General features: G+C 41.9%; 1 protein-coding gene across 3 annotated transcripts in view; it reads right to left on the bottom strand.

Annotated features, from left to right (window-relative positions):
- col12a1b (collagen, type XII, alpha 1b) overlaps positions 1 to 14920 on the bottom strand; it is a 152433-nt gene that overhangs the window by 11639 nt on the left and 125874 nt on the right. For all 3 annotated transcript variants that reach the window (XM_080882238.1, XM_080882237.1, XM_080882236.1), the window contains exons 62-67: positions 9771 to 9929; positions 7802 to 7879; positions 5082 to 5168; positions 2113 to 2166; positions 1703 to 1798; positions 703 to 756 (exon numbers count right to left, since the gene is read on the bottom strand). In XM_080882238.1, the coding sequence (XP_080738364.1) occupies positions 703 to 756; positions 1703 to 1798; positions 2113 to 2166; positions 5082 to 5168; positions 7802 to 7879; positions 9771 to 9929 (528 nt within the window). The remainder of the gene's footprint in view (positions 1 to 702; positions 757 to 1702; positions 1799 to 2112; positions 2167 to 5081; positions 5169 to 7801; positions 7880 to 9770; positions 9930 to 14920) is intronic.

Genomic DNA, 14920 nt, shown 5'->3' with positions numbered 1-14920 from the left:
TCTGTTTAAATTCTTCTGAAGTCTTTTAAAGGTCGAGCTTGAAGCTATAAACAAACACCATTCCACATTTAAGCCAGGAACACCTGAGCAGGTCAACCAAACTGAGGCCGAAGATGGCCTGGAGAAAACCGATTATAGGTTTTAGGCATTTCAGGGGCCTACCTGCTTATGGCTTCATCTTAACACAAGCACACCTTTGACCTCTGGTCAGTATCACCTTTCTTTACCTTCTGTCTGTTTGGCCTGGATTCTTCTTTTCAATTCAGCCTACACGAGAGATGCTTCCTTCCAGGAAGAAATGAAAGCACCATCTGATATCTGTAACTTAATATTTCACACAGACTGCTTTCACTTTCATGCCAACGAAGTTAAGGTGTCACGTCTGTCTTTAGGCAGCTCATGCGTTCCCAGATAAAACAGTTTTCAGTGAGAGGAGGATGTAGTGGCTGACCGCGGGTCAACACTTATCCAGCACTGTTAATCAAGGCGACTTGTTCTTGGCTCGAATGTGCGCAGAAACGTAATTTAAAAGTAATATTCAGAAACCTGCAGTGGAGGCACGGTTGGCCTCTTCTCTCTCTGAATTCTCCCCAGCTGGAAAAGCATCTGCGTGCAGCCAATGTGGCCGCGTGCCAGACCAGTAGTCAAAATGTGAATTATCCCCAGTTTCCTGCTTTCAAACACAAACTGAGCTGCACTTACTTTCTGCCCAGGTAAGCCTGAATCACCGGGGTCTCCCTTTGGTCCAGGACGGCCCTGAAAACAGAAAGCAACATCATTAATGAATGAAGACGGTGACTCGGAGGGACAGAACAATTAGAAATGGATCTGTGACTGATGTAGATGAAAGCAATATTAACCAGATTAAGACTTGCTAAATAAATCAAAACTCAAATTTTATTTAATGATCCATGTCAGGTTTAGTCTATAAAACGTACATATAGCCAATATAACAATTGTTGGACTAGTTAATATCGTGGTGCTGCATTTTTGGGCCAACATAATGATTGTTTCTGGAACTAGAATTGACCATACTTAGAATAAACTCAAGCACATATGCCAAATGTGCTTTCCACAAATTCCACCCTGTACAGATGTTACAAGGAGCAAACCATGCTTAAAGACCAAAACCATTTTCATTGGCTATAAACTTACTCTAATGTCCTCCCCAGAGGACATTAGAGGAACTGCATAAATATTTAAACTACATTATGATTTATAGTTGCACAAGAGTTTTGAAGTTTGAAGGTAATGTAAAAAAAAAAAAAGCATTAGCTGTATCTCCCAGCATCTGAAATCAAACCTACAGCCTCAATCGAGTGGATGTTTTAATCCATAAAACCTGTTTAATCCACTGTAACCTTTAACAATATCGTTAGATTAATTGAGTACTAAGCAGCAGAAACTGTCCAGTACTTTCCACAAACCTCTATTTCGTGGGACCTTTCTGGAAAGTGATCTCAGTTTAATCTGGGTACATCTAATCTCTGAGACGGAAATCCAAGCTGTGATTTATTAACATTCAGTGATACTGACGTTCGGGGGCTTCTTGGTATCGCTTCTTTCCCTCACACATGAAAGAATGTGAGTCCTTGCCACAGATACTCCCTGGCTTGTAAATTCTCTTTATAATAAATCACCAAGTAATCCCCCCCACTCTGCTCTGTGTGTGTGTTGATGTCAGGTGTGTTTACAGACTTACAGCTTCTCCTGGAATCGACAGCCCGCTCGGTCCTTGAGGGCCGGGCAGACCCATGGGCCCAGGTGGTCCAATTTCTCCCCGCGGGCCCAACGGTCCCTGCAAAATACAGACAAGAGAAATATTTAAACATGGGAGGAATTTATTGTTGATATCTCTTGTCCCAGTTGAAGTGTACTACTGTTGAAATATTTGGAAAAGGCCGGCAGGAGACAAGGAATGCTAATAGAACTGAGCCTTCATATCAAGGACAAGGAGAGCACAAACACTCAATCAGTAAGTGGAATCAGATGTGCTTCTCAAAGCTCTTGCACTTGTACCATCTTTTATTTTCTTCAGCTTGCAAGAAAATGTGAAGCAGCAAGTGATGAAGGGAAATGCGATAGAGAATTTTTTTTTCCCCAGGAACTTACAGCAGAACCGGGCTCTCCTCTTTCACCTCGGGGACCTTTGCTGCCGGGGGCACCCTGAAAAAAAAAGATTTTCTAGTTAACACAACAAAGATAAGAAGGACACAAGAGATGCTCGAGGGGGAAATTAGTCTGAACATGCCACAAGGGAGCCAGTCTGGAAGAAAAGCCTGAGGACAAATGTGAAGCAGAGTAAGGCCTTACATGAATGCAGTCACGACCCACAGACACTAGCCCCTAACAGCCTGTGTGGGAGAACTGCTTCCTCCCGAAGGACAAGAGATAGTTGGAGTTATTCAGCAGTTAACACAGTGATTCAGAAAGCACAAAGCTCACTTATAAAAGCTGCAGGCGGCAGGAGAGCCCAGTCCCTCTCACCTGATCAGCTTTTACAACACTGCGTGAAGCCGGATTATTTTTTTCATCAAAGCTGAAATATTTTTAACTTGCAGAGTCTTTGCACTGTCTATGTACGCGTTTTGCATGCTCTAATGAGCGTTTGATTTCTAATTTTAGTATATTTTGAGATTATTTTTAATTACATTTCATTTCAGTTAGTTCCCGGGGAGAATTTTCTGATGTCTGTTTAGTTTTTTTGTTTTCATTAATTACAATGTTGATTTTAGCCTTTTTAATTATCATTGTGGAGGAGGGCTTAAGTCAGAGGTAAGATTTAGAAAAATCTGGGCAGGATACAATTTTAAAAAACTTTTTGTGAAAGCAGTCAACTCAGTCTTGCAGACATCCAGGCTCTCAAAAAAAAGTCCAATTTCCTTTATATTTGTATTTTATCTTAATTTTCCAAGTTCTCAAACTCTTTTAATTACTTTCATGTTTTTTTTCTCAGAAGTCTAGTCTTTATTTTAGCTAAAGATAATAACAATAACCTTGGCCTGAATGCACAGTAAGCAATCATTAATGCTGTTGAAAGGGGGCATTTTAATCCAAACAATGAGCGTTGCCTTTTGAGAACCAATTCTGCTTTTCTTTATTTTCTGTCATTTTCAGACCTTTCATTTACGAGGGGCAGCCAGTCAGAAGAAAGTCGACTTGAAGGGAGAGGAGGCCCAGGATGAGATAAAGAAGGATTATTATTGAACTGTGAGTCATGCAAAGCTATTCTAATACCATCCAAGAATAAAAAATATATGGTTAAGAATTATTCTTTTCCACATCTCTTGTTTAATTCAATTCAATCAATCAATTCAATCTTTTTTCTCCTACATTACCCAACATGCATTGACAGCTCATTGAGGGTTCAGGTGGGGCTGTGTAACAGATTCCTGTGCAGCGTTGTGGGTTTTTGTTTGGTGATAGGAAACCATGTAAAACTGTATGTTTTTATTTTCATCTGAATCATGTTTAAATGTCAACGACAACTAATCTTTTGCAGATATGTAAATATTTCGTGACTTTGCAGATGAATGCACGAAGAACATTTCCTCCTGAGGTTCATTTAAAAACACCCAAAAAAATAAAAAATAAAAAAAAGCCCCACACACATCTTGGCAGCTTTATGTTTATTTTCATGGTTTTTTCTGTTACTAATTAGCTTTATATAAACAAACTAGTTTCAGATTTCGTATTCAACGTTGATGTAAATGATGAATTTCCAGCCTTGTATAGTTTTAGCAGCATTTTCAGACCCTGCAGAAAAGCATTCTGTTTCAAGCCCTCAGTCCATTTATCGGGTGATTTAACGATGAGTATGTTCATCTTTTTTAAAGTGAAATCTATTTAAACTAAAAAGTATCTTCCCTGAGAAAAGTAATGCAGGGCTTGTATTCTGTAATGAAACACGTTTCCACAGTGGTTGTGCTACCATGTAACGCATAAGTCAAAGCTCTGGCTTTCCTGGTTATTTATGGCCACTTATGCGCTGTATGTTGTACGAGGGAGAATACCGCGTCCTGAAGCACATTAACCACAGGAAGCCTCTTTGCAATGCCTCATAAAATCTTTTAAGAGAGTGGAGAAAGTAAACTGTGGTGCCTGTCTGACAGCTGATGGATGAACCTACAGCAGCCGCCTCCTCCCTCTGACTGCTTGTACGTGAGGATAACAGCTGACGTTTCTCTATACATTCCTTTTTATTGCAGTACTCCCCACTTCCCTGCGCAGTCTGCAACTTTCATGAGTCTGAAACTGTAAAGGCCTCATACCATTCAGCATGAATATCAGTGAGTTCTGCTGAGATAAGGTGGTCCTGAGTCTGTAAAAAGCTGCCCTGAGTGAAAATTGTTTGAAGCAGTAAATGATAAATTTAAAAAAAATGTGCTTGAAATGTAATTTAAAAGTTAATTTAAATTAGAAACTGAGCACTGCTTTTACCATCATCATGTCTGCGTTAGAGGCTAACTGGGTGTAGCAAACCACCTTTAAGGATTTTATACGTGTAGCCATTTGTGAGTGTTTTTGCTAACTTCAGCAGGTGTCTCTAAATGTGTCTCTTTGCTCACATTATCCTCACAAATCCCTAAAGATTTCACAATAAAAGCATTATCTCTACTATATCTACCAAGCCACTTGATGCTGCCTTGCCCTCCTGACAGCTCTTTCCTCATCCTGCTATCCACCAAAGCTGATTGGACCACAGGACTGGGGCAGTGGTCCAATCAAACTGGAGCCCCAGAAACAGTACCTGCTTTTGAATGACCTTCCAATTCCTCCAGGCCCTGAGTTTCACAATCAGGGAGCTGACAAGTTATCGGCTGTCTGGTTCTTCATTTATAACTGATTGCACCGTAGAGACCTCACATGGCTCAGAGCTGCTGTTCCTATCTCTGATTTCTGTTTTCGTTAGGCAAGAAAGCTCAGGATTTAACTCTGGCCATCAAGATCAGTGTAGGACACCATCCACCTGTCCTACGCTCTCGATTTTATGCATTTCATTTGTGTACACTGGTTAACATTCACAGTTGTCTTTAGAATAGAAAAGAGCCCTACAAAAATGGATAACAGTTTGTTCTCACCACTGGTCCGTGAGGTCCTGGCGGCCCATTGGCCTCCGAGGTGCAGGTGCAGGCGTTAGGAAGAGACGGACACTTCATCTCATCTCTCTGTTTGTGAAAGAAGAAAACAATTTAACTGTCAAAACGATGGGAAAAATGCAAAGGTAAGGCACCGATTGCATTCATGCGAGGTCAAATAAAATTCCTTTTGAAATCGCTGCTGAACAGTCACACGACTCTCATTGCACAAAGACTCTGCACAGGATGTCTGCAGGTAAAAAGTCTTCCATGAGGTGGTGAGCAGAGCAAAAACTGTGCTGTGTGGCGCCCTGTGGTATCATTTATTGGTATCGGCTTCACCGACAAAGACAGTGAAAGTAAACTACAGCCTTCATGTAGTTCATATAAGCTTCTTATATGAACTTTCTGTTCATGAAGCTCTAAAATCCCATCAGTGTAAGGGAAGATACAGAATTAGCATGGCCCATAGGACAACTGATAAGAAAAATCCTGTGTTGTGAGTATTTCTGAATAATGATGACATCCTTTCCTATTCACGCCGACTGGGAATGCTAACTATGATGTTCAGTTGCTTGGATTTAAAGCATTTGCTAAACACTCATCTTGGACCCGATGTGTGGATATTTCAGCTCACGCAGGACTTTCACATGGATGTGAAACTCCTCTTGTCTGGGTGGATATTTCCACCGAGTCCACGCAGATCGCCTCAGTTTGGATCATTTAACCAATCAAGCAGCTGTCCCTGCTCGGCAGCAATTTAGATAATAATCAGCTGGAGTTGAAGCACTTTTCAAAATGTTTTGGACATCCAGCTGCAGACATACTGCGCTCACACAAAGCTCCATTTGTTACTGTGTCTCTGGAGATCTCTGCTGGGACCGAAGTGAGAAACCATCACACTGAGAGAGGCCAGCCGCTTAACCACAGCCTGAGCTGTTCTTACTGTAGCTGCTGCTATTGCCCACAGATTTTCACCCCACAAAGAGCTTGACAAACAACAGAAAGCATTTTCACAAACAACGTTTGGACCTGCCCTGGATGAATTAGATTCATATGTTCTCGCGTTCTCTACGGCCTAAAAATCAAGATCTCCAAACACTACTGTTGTTCCTCCTTCTCTTTCTGATCACCATCTAACTGTCCGCCATCAGAATGAGGCTAAGGGAGGGGCGGTCCCTTCCTGTTAAAAAAGGAATTCTTCCTTCCCACAGTCGTCAAGTGCTGCTCACAGTGGATCGTCTGTTTGTTGGACTGTTCTCTTGCTAATATTCGCGGGTCATCAGCATACAGTGTAAAACCATTTGAGAGGACTGATTTGTGAGTTGGTGCTCACTAAAGCATGCATTTGGAGTACGTGCAGAATGTGGTTTGGCACCGTCCTGCTGAAATTCATCAAGATTTTCTCCAAAGTCTTCTGCCATGTAGCATTAATGGTGCCTTCATAGATGTGCAAGTTACCTGTACTGTACCATACTTTGAACTTTGCTCAAAAAGTTTTTGTCTCTTTAGTGGAGAGGATGCAGCGTCTATGAACGATTTGATCGACCACAGGAAATGTTTTTAAATTTTGAGTCCGTGTTAAATGGGATAAGTCCACAAAAGATGGTTTCATTTCTGAATCTCACTCCTATATATATATATATATCTTTTTTCTTTTTTTCACAATTTTTAATTATATAAAAATTTAATTACATGTCAAATCAATGTTTTTTTGCACTTCAGTTTCTTTGGAAACCTAGCTATGATAACGGGACACCCAGTTCATGTTGTTGTTGTTTTTTTTTAAATAAAATGTAAGTACTGAACATAATTCAGCTTAGATTATTAAATAAATCAGCATCTTATGTGTGCTCTGAAAACTTTTTATTTTCCCACAGTTCACTGTGCTTTTTTTTTAAGCTGGCTCACACGCCACTGCATATCATATATACCCAGTTTATTTCCCTCTGTGATTCGAGCCGGTTCTGACTCTGATTACAAGTCCTCTGCTTTGATCTGCTGCTGGGTCTAAAAATCCCTTCAAAGGCAAATCAAGGTCACACTTCTGCCTGCTAAGTGTTACAGTACAAACACACTCGTCTGTGTTTTACCATCACTTTTAACTGTGACTAAATGCATCAATAAAGTTTTTGTGCATTGTTCCTTGGTCTGGTTTCTTTCAGAGAACCAGCTGGCCTAATAGCACCCCTTTATGAGATGATCAACATCCCCAAGATGCTCCATAGATGGAAAAAAAGCCAAACACAGAAAAGTGTACACTTACAAGCCAGTGTGAGTTTCTGAGATATATGGGTCGTTTATTGCTGGACGTAGAAATTAAATTGATCTTCGTGTACCAAGACAACCTCACTACAACCTCTTCTTCACTTTCAGACTTAAAGAAAACCCAAAGTGTGCATGTGTCCAATCAGGCTGTGAAAACAGCAATGGGTTTTTTGGTGTGGGGTTTTCAAGGTTGAATAAAAAGATTATATCTGGGAAGGAAATCTTTGCACCCTATCGGCCAAAACTTCATCAGCTGTTTCTATATTCTTTAATCCCAGTAGACGTTCGGAGGAGATACTCCCCAGCACAGCTGATTATCTGGAGTCGAAGCTAGCGCCAGTTTATCATCGTCACTCAGCTGCCGATTTGAGGCTAAAGGAGCGACGACGTGCCAGAGTGGGCACATGCTAAATATGTTAGGCTCAAAGGCTTTGTGGAGGTCGGGGTTCCCTTACCCTCGATGGGAGGTCACAACATCTGTCTCGGCTGGTCCAGGCCAAGTTGCAGACAATGTCGAACATCTGGAGCTGGAACTGTGGAGAAGGGGGGGAGAAAAAAACAAAAACATGAATATGGCGTAGTGGTACATGTGTCTGTGATACACCCTCCACCGCTCCCAGAGGACATGCAGAAAAACAGCAGAGAATGAGGCACTGCCGAGTCCCATCAGCCCCGGGGAGAAAGGCTCGCATTACAACCCTGCTGATTGATTTACATGTGGCGCCATGTAAAACTCATTTCACTGTTTGAATTATCTACAACCTCTCTGTACCCCCCCCCCCCCCTCAAAAAAAACCTTTTAATTAATTACAAAATGTTCAAAATGCTGTGGATTGTGTTCAGTTCACTCTCTGCTCATTAAAGTTTGTTCAGTATTCAAACTAAATGTACAGCAATGAATAAGAATACTGCTGACAGCAGTGCTACCCCTCAGCCTCCTAGCAGACACACCTCAGGTATCAATTTCAAAATCCTACATCGTTATCAAATCCACAAGATTCTCAGAAAACTGAGATTCAAACGATTTTTGGTAGCTGCACTGATTGTGTCAATTTGAAAATATACGTGACTACCTGCTCCAGTTATCACATTCACAAACGTAGGGGTGATGACAATACCCCACCAGCCTTTTACAGCTGAGGTAAAAAGCTGCACTGTTTGTTTTGCGCTGATAAAGTCAGCAGCAGCTAACATTTTATAATTGTGCTACTTCATTTTTCTCCACCCAGCTTTCACCTTGGTTCTTGATTTTTGTCTGTGATTCACCAAGATAACACAAATCTACCAGGCTGAATTTCATAGAACGTGTTGGTAGGGTGGTTGCCTCACAGCAATAAGGTCCTGAGTTCAATTCCGCAATCAGCCTGGGATCTTTCTGTGTGGAGTTTGCATGTCCTCCCCGTGTTTGCGTGGGTCCTCCGGCTTCCTCCCGCCGTCCAAAGACTTGCACTTAGTGGGGATAGGTTAATTGGAAACTCTAAATTGCCCAAAGGTGTGAATGTGGGAGTGAATGTGAGTGCGAATGGTTGTCTTTGTCTATGTGTTAGCCCTGCAACAGACTGGCAGCCTGTCCAGGGAGTAACCTGCCTCTCGCCCTAAAACAGCTGGGATAGGCTCCAGCACCCCTCACGACCCTGAATAGGATAAGCGGAAGCGAATGGATGGATGGTGATGGGAGGGTTGGGTGTCGGAACTAGTAAATAAACCCCAGTTTTAAGTTTTAGTTTTGACAGAAATTTTTTATTTGTTATTTTGTTTTTTTGCCAGTTTAGTGAGAATTCAACACTGTACAATGCGAACTTGTGAGGCTGCTGAACAAAGCATCTTTAAACAGAGAGTTCAAACACAGACACAGACATCAGCATGATGGTGAATGTAGTGCTGTAGAGAACTGACACTTACGTGGAAGCCTCACTTCCTGTTTTTTGTAACACTCTGATGTAACGAGTCTTCTCGACAGCTAGTTCAGTTAGCCACGTATTGCTAAACTCTTCTGTCACCCAGTTTATAAGCTGTGCACCCTGATTGTTTAATATCTAACTGTTGGTAACTGATTTAGAGTGGAAGGCATGCATCAACTGAAGAAACCTAACAAGGTGATTTTGCATGTTTAGTATGTGAGCAGTGAGGGAAAGCAGGCTGCAAACAAAGGCAGTTTTTTTTTGTCTGCTGGCATGTTAGAAAAGTCTTACTGTATCACCCAACCCTACTTTAAAAGTAGGACCAGAAGATGCTAAAGATCAACAAACTCTTATTGATTACCTGGATTATATAAAGAAACAGATGAAATCTGTGTCAATTTAATTTGTTTTGAAATGTGTGTACTATTTGCAGTCAAAGTAAAATAGAGATAAAATAGAGAAAATCATTTGTGTCGGTAGATAACATCAGTCTCCTGTTTGTGTGAACGCAGAGTTCACTTACAGTTGCCGATTCTCCTTTGGAGCCGATGGATTTGGACATCTTGCCCAGGACCTGGTAGCCGTCGCTGGACATGTTTCCAGCGGCCTTGATCGGCTTCTCCGCCACTACCTGGCAGTCGATGTTGAGCTGGACGTTGGTGGGTGAAACCAGGATGTGCAGCTTCAGACAGAAAGAGAAAGGAAGGAGAGATTTTATTGGCGCATTCTTTGTTCTACGACCATGTGCCATGTCTGGTTTTCATCCTCGCAGCCTGCACATTATTAGGTTTTGCCGAGGCCATGGCGGAGGCTGCGGGTGAACAGGCTCGATCATGCAGAAGTATACGAGCGCTCACATGGAGGGAAAACAGCACTTCTCCTCTGTCCATTCAGAAAGAGGGGATTCTCCATCATGTTCTAAAGACATCCCTGCAGTGCTTTGGATTTTGACCTTTTAAACTCTTTCTTGTTACTGCCCTGCAAATATGAGTATTTCACAAGGAAACATCCGTTTTCCATTTTCCATGTCCTTGCGGGATCATGTTTAAAGATGCCAAATAAAAGGAAACCCTTTAACTTTTATCAATGCTGCTTCCATTTTCCTCGTGACATGCCAAGAATGAGAATGTGTTGAAACTCCCAAATAATAAACCAAATATTTACCACTTACATTTAAAACGTCCCATGTGTTTATACTACAGGTTTACTTTGCACAGGAAGTCTATGGAACTTTTGGATAAACCACCATCTTAACCACCACCACCACCGTCCTCTCATTTTAAATAGTTCCAACCTATTTACAAGATTATTATTAAACTATTAAACTCTGTTATTAAACCTTTTTTACCGTGTCCTGACTCGAGGGCAGACGAGTCATCCTGCTAAACTGAGCAAACTGGAGGGCTCCTCGCTGAAGCTGCACTCTGGTAGTCAGAGGCGACGTTAAAGCAAAAGCCTTCAATAATTACACCTAATCCACTTAATTACAAGCATCTACATAAAACTCAGCTGCTAATGAGCTCCTCAGCATTTGGTTAAGTGCAGCTGCGTAGAATGTGTCTGAAAGATGAATGTCAGTCTGAGTTTTGTGCGGTTCTGGCCAACACCAGGGGAATAATGTGAAATCAAACCAAAAACCATTAGACCCAAGGTGCGAATGTGCCTTTAGGCTCCGATGTTCTAACAGCTTTTTAAAAATTTGTAAAACATTTATTGTTTCACTTCAACGCGACACCTAAATATTTCTGACATTCATGCTACATTTTCTTACTTTTTGAAGCTATTAAACAGATTATTTTGAATTAAGTTGAACTATTGTGGGATAATTAATAACCACAAGGAAAACGGCTCTCTCAGCTTTCATCTGTCCAAACACTGCAAGCGTTTCATTCAGTAACTTTTTGCTTTTCTGATAAATACCCACCACTGGCATCATTATTTATACCAGTGTACTGTGAAGTCACAGGTTTGCAGAGTTAAAGTTGTTCACTGTAAACCAGAGAATATTTAAAGGTACGCGTCGGTGCAGACGCAGGTCCAGAGACTTGTGAACAAATCGTTTTATCTGCTCAAAGATTCCTCCATCTAATTGAAATATTCCAGATTCAGCTGGAAATGCTCATCGAGAGGCCAAATCTACCCTGAATTCTTTCCTTCTCTCTCACCGATGGACTTCGTACAACTCCAAACAGTAAAATAACTGTGGCAGCTCCGCCGTACACACAACACCACAATTTGCATTTCTCCTCAGTCACGTCACCCTCGCCGCATCGTGTCGTCATTTTGTGGTGGAGCATCAGCGCCGCCTTTGCAGCGGCTTTTCCTCGAAGCGAGTCGGGCTGCATAGAGGGAAAACGTGACCTCTACAAAGCCACAGAGTGGCGGCAGCGAGGGCGGCTCGCTGCTTGTGGTCAGTCATGTTTAACAGAACGCAGTAGCACCGAGGTGTCCAAGAAACACTTCATGGAGGGAAACGCAGCGTTTGAGACATTTATCTGCTTTTCATGAAGTCAGCAGGTACCATTAAAGCTTCAGCATGTCAACGCTTTAACTGGACTCGCTCTTCTGTTAAATTTAAAGGATTTTAAAAGCCAGTAAGAGCACTGATATGATCACACTGAAGCTGCCAGTACTGAAACATGAACAGCTTTGTGCCAAAAGTGAGAGCATACAGTATTTCATTCTCTTCAGGCTGGAAAAATCCTCAGAGATTCAGAGGAAAGTCTGATACATGGCTGTAAAACACGAGCTGATGTATTGTCCTTGTGTGGATGCTGTTGTGGTTAATATCAGCCAAAATAAAGGCGCTGCTGAAGACGGGACTTCATGATTGAAACTGAAACACGGTTCCATAAAGCCTTAATTAACCCTGTACACGCCACTCTGTAGAAACATGCGAGTGTATTTTATTATGATGTGATCTATGAATGTTTTTGTTCATCTTTCTAAACATTAAACGTGTGCAATCTTTGTTTGGAAAGCATCTATATCATTCATTTTATGGGTTTCTTTGAAGAGATTTGTCTTCAGGAGGTGCAGAGAGTAACAGACAATCCAGCAACCTTCCTTATTCTTTACAAAATACTCAAAGTTTGGTAACAGCAGTAAATCGTAGCAACAACAAGTCATGAAACCAGAGTGTCTGACTAAATGCTCTTCTTCCCTCCTTTACTTACGATGAAAAATGGACCAATTACAGCTGCCAGTTTACAAGCTCCTCTGCCATTGTTGGAAAGCCCCTTAAACCATTCATACCAAAGTCTGGATGTAACGTTTGAGCTCCAGGCTGTTACGTGACGATGTTTACACGAGCAGAGATGAAAGCGTGTGCCGAGGCCGTACACGCCCATCGCTCTGTTCATCTGACCTCAGGTCAGCAGGACAAGTTCCACATTTATGTGCCGTCGCTGGAGTTGAATTTATTTCGACAGCACAAGGCACACAGGGACACTGAAGCCTGTCCTTATAAGGCTTTGAACAGCTGGGAATGTGATCCCTGGTAGTAAAGGGGTGAGTTCAGGAGTGTCCCTATACAAATCACTTTACTAACAACATCCTCTGTGGATGTGCTCAGTAAAGCTAGTACTCAACTTTAGTGGGACAAAGCTCTCCACTCTCCGAGACAAAACTGCTTCTTCCATCAGTCTGTAAACATGCTCATTTCTGCTGTTTGCATCGAACATTTTAACATTAATGTCTGTAGGAACTGACTTAGTGTTGGAGCCTGCCTCAAGTGGCCATTAGAGGAACTGCAGTTTGAAGAACAGCTCAGGTCCAGAGAGCTGAAAGCTGAGTTAATAAGCTGACTAATATTGGACGAGTTAAAGCTGATATGTTGAAGTGAAGATGAAAAATAAGGCGTCATTCACTTCACGAACCTCAATAAAGTTCAGTGAGTACACAGTTTGATCGTTTTTCTTCTCCAGTCTTCTTTTTCTGCCATCATCCTGCTCATGGATGGTCCTACATTACTTCATCCCTTTCTTCTGGTCACGACTTCAGCCTCGAGAACAGTAAACTGACATTTCCCTCCTCTGCTGAGGCAACATTCACTTCTTTGGAAAGTAGAAATGAGGTTTGTGCACATGTGCAGTTTCAAGATAGCTGAGATTCATAAAAAAAAACCCAAACATGTCAGGCATAGTATAAAGAATATTTATGCGCTTTCCTTCCCTGAATTCAGTTTTATCCATCTGGCTCCAGCTGTATAATCTCTGAGATGTTTCTATTAGTCAGAGCATCTTTATTTCGCGTCTTTTCGCGTCTTCCTGTCAGAGCTACAGCTACTGGCTGGCCCGTTAATCGATTTCTCTGCAGTTACTTGGCACAGATCGTCCGATGATGGCTTGTTTATTCGCTTATGCAAACGTTGTTTGGGCCCGTCAGGGGCAGCGGTGCTATAAACCCTTAAGGTATCTGCAATAAATCTGACGTTTTCATGGATCTCTGCTGTTAAACACATCTGAGGAAAGATTTCAGGGATGCTTCCAGTGCTGAGCAAGTTGGTTGGTAAAGCGCTGAGAGGGGAAAAGGATTAGTGGAGTCTAAGCGTGGTGATGTGGCCGACGTCTTTTACTGACAACAGCTCAGTAAATCTGGTTCAGCAACAGCTGCGCTCAGGCTAAAGCACAATTTTAAATCAACTCCTTTCTCTGACAAGCTTTTAAATCTTAAAGTTTCTTCAGTTCAGCTGGTTTTAATTGCTGCTGCTGGAGAGATCTAAAAGCCATTGTGTTGTCCATGTGTCCACCACACAGTAGAGCAGCGTAGCCCCGAGCTAAAATTGACCTCTGACCGCTTCAAAGACGAAAAATTTCCCCTCAAGATCCAGTTCTGCATGTTTTAAGGGTTTTATCACACTAAGCACATGTGGGACTCTGACTCGGTGAATCTGCATTTTAAAAGACATTATTTTTATGCCTTCTGTTAAAGAAAAGCTGACTTAAAAGTCCAGGATACAGTCCACTTGTATCCCAGCACCAAACAACTTTTCAACAGAGGTTAAAAGTCACCATACAATCATGATAAAGTTGTGGCACACTCATTATCACCATTACCATGATCAACTGATTCATTCTAATTAACTCTAATTCTAATTAAAGAGTTTTTTGTCTTGGTTTGGGTAAATAGTGCAGTTCGATCACATGAACATCAGTAACCAATAGGAGTGCTCTCTCCATGCTCTCAGGCAGCACCGTGTCCGGTCGAGGCGCCTTCCCTTTTTCCCTTTTGTTTTCTTTGCCAGATCAAAGCCATGAGCTCCTTCTGTTTCTGCTTCGTTTGTCAATTGTTTTTCTTCATGTAAATTTCCACAGAGCATGATGGGAAAAAAAATCTCAAAAGGAATCTGACCGTAGCATTGCAAGCAGTGGCCCTGCATGATCGCTGGCCTCCCCAAAAACCAAACTCTGACTCATCTTTAGATCTGAGACGGTGCCAGACTCCAGTCTTTCCAAACTGGCTCCAGTGTGCTGCAGGCATGAGAAGCATCCTGAAGTCAAGCTGTGTTTTCGCCATGTCTGAGCTCCAATTACTGATCACACAAGAAGAGCTTAGCACCGGCACTGTGGTGATGGGAAACCTTTATATTTCATCAAAATTCTGAGACTTGCACCAATGACAGGGGAGGTAAAGACATCTCAACTTTGTGGCAAGTTGAAGACTCACCAAATA

The sequence above is a fragment of the Rhamphochromis sp. 'chilingali' genome, assembly GCF_963969265.1.
Source record: "Rhamphochromis sp. 'chilingali' genome assembly, chromosome: 5".
NCBI lineage: Eukaryota > Metazoa > Chordata > Actinopteri > Cichliformes > Cichlidae > Rhamphochromis > Rhamphochromis sp. 'chilingali'.
Note: the sequence above shows the minus strand (reverse complement) of the source record. Positions and strands in the feature narration are given on the sequence as shown.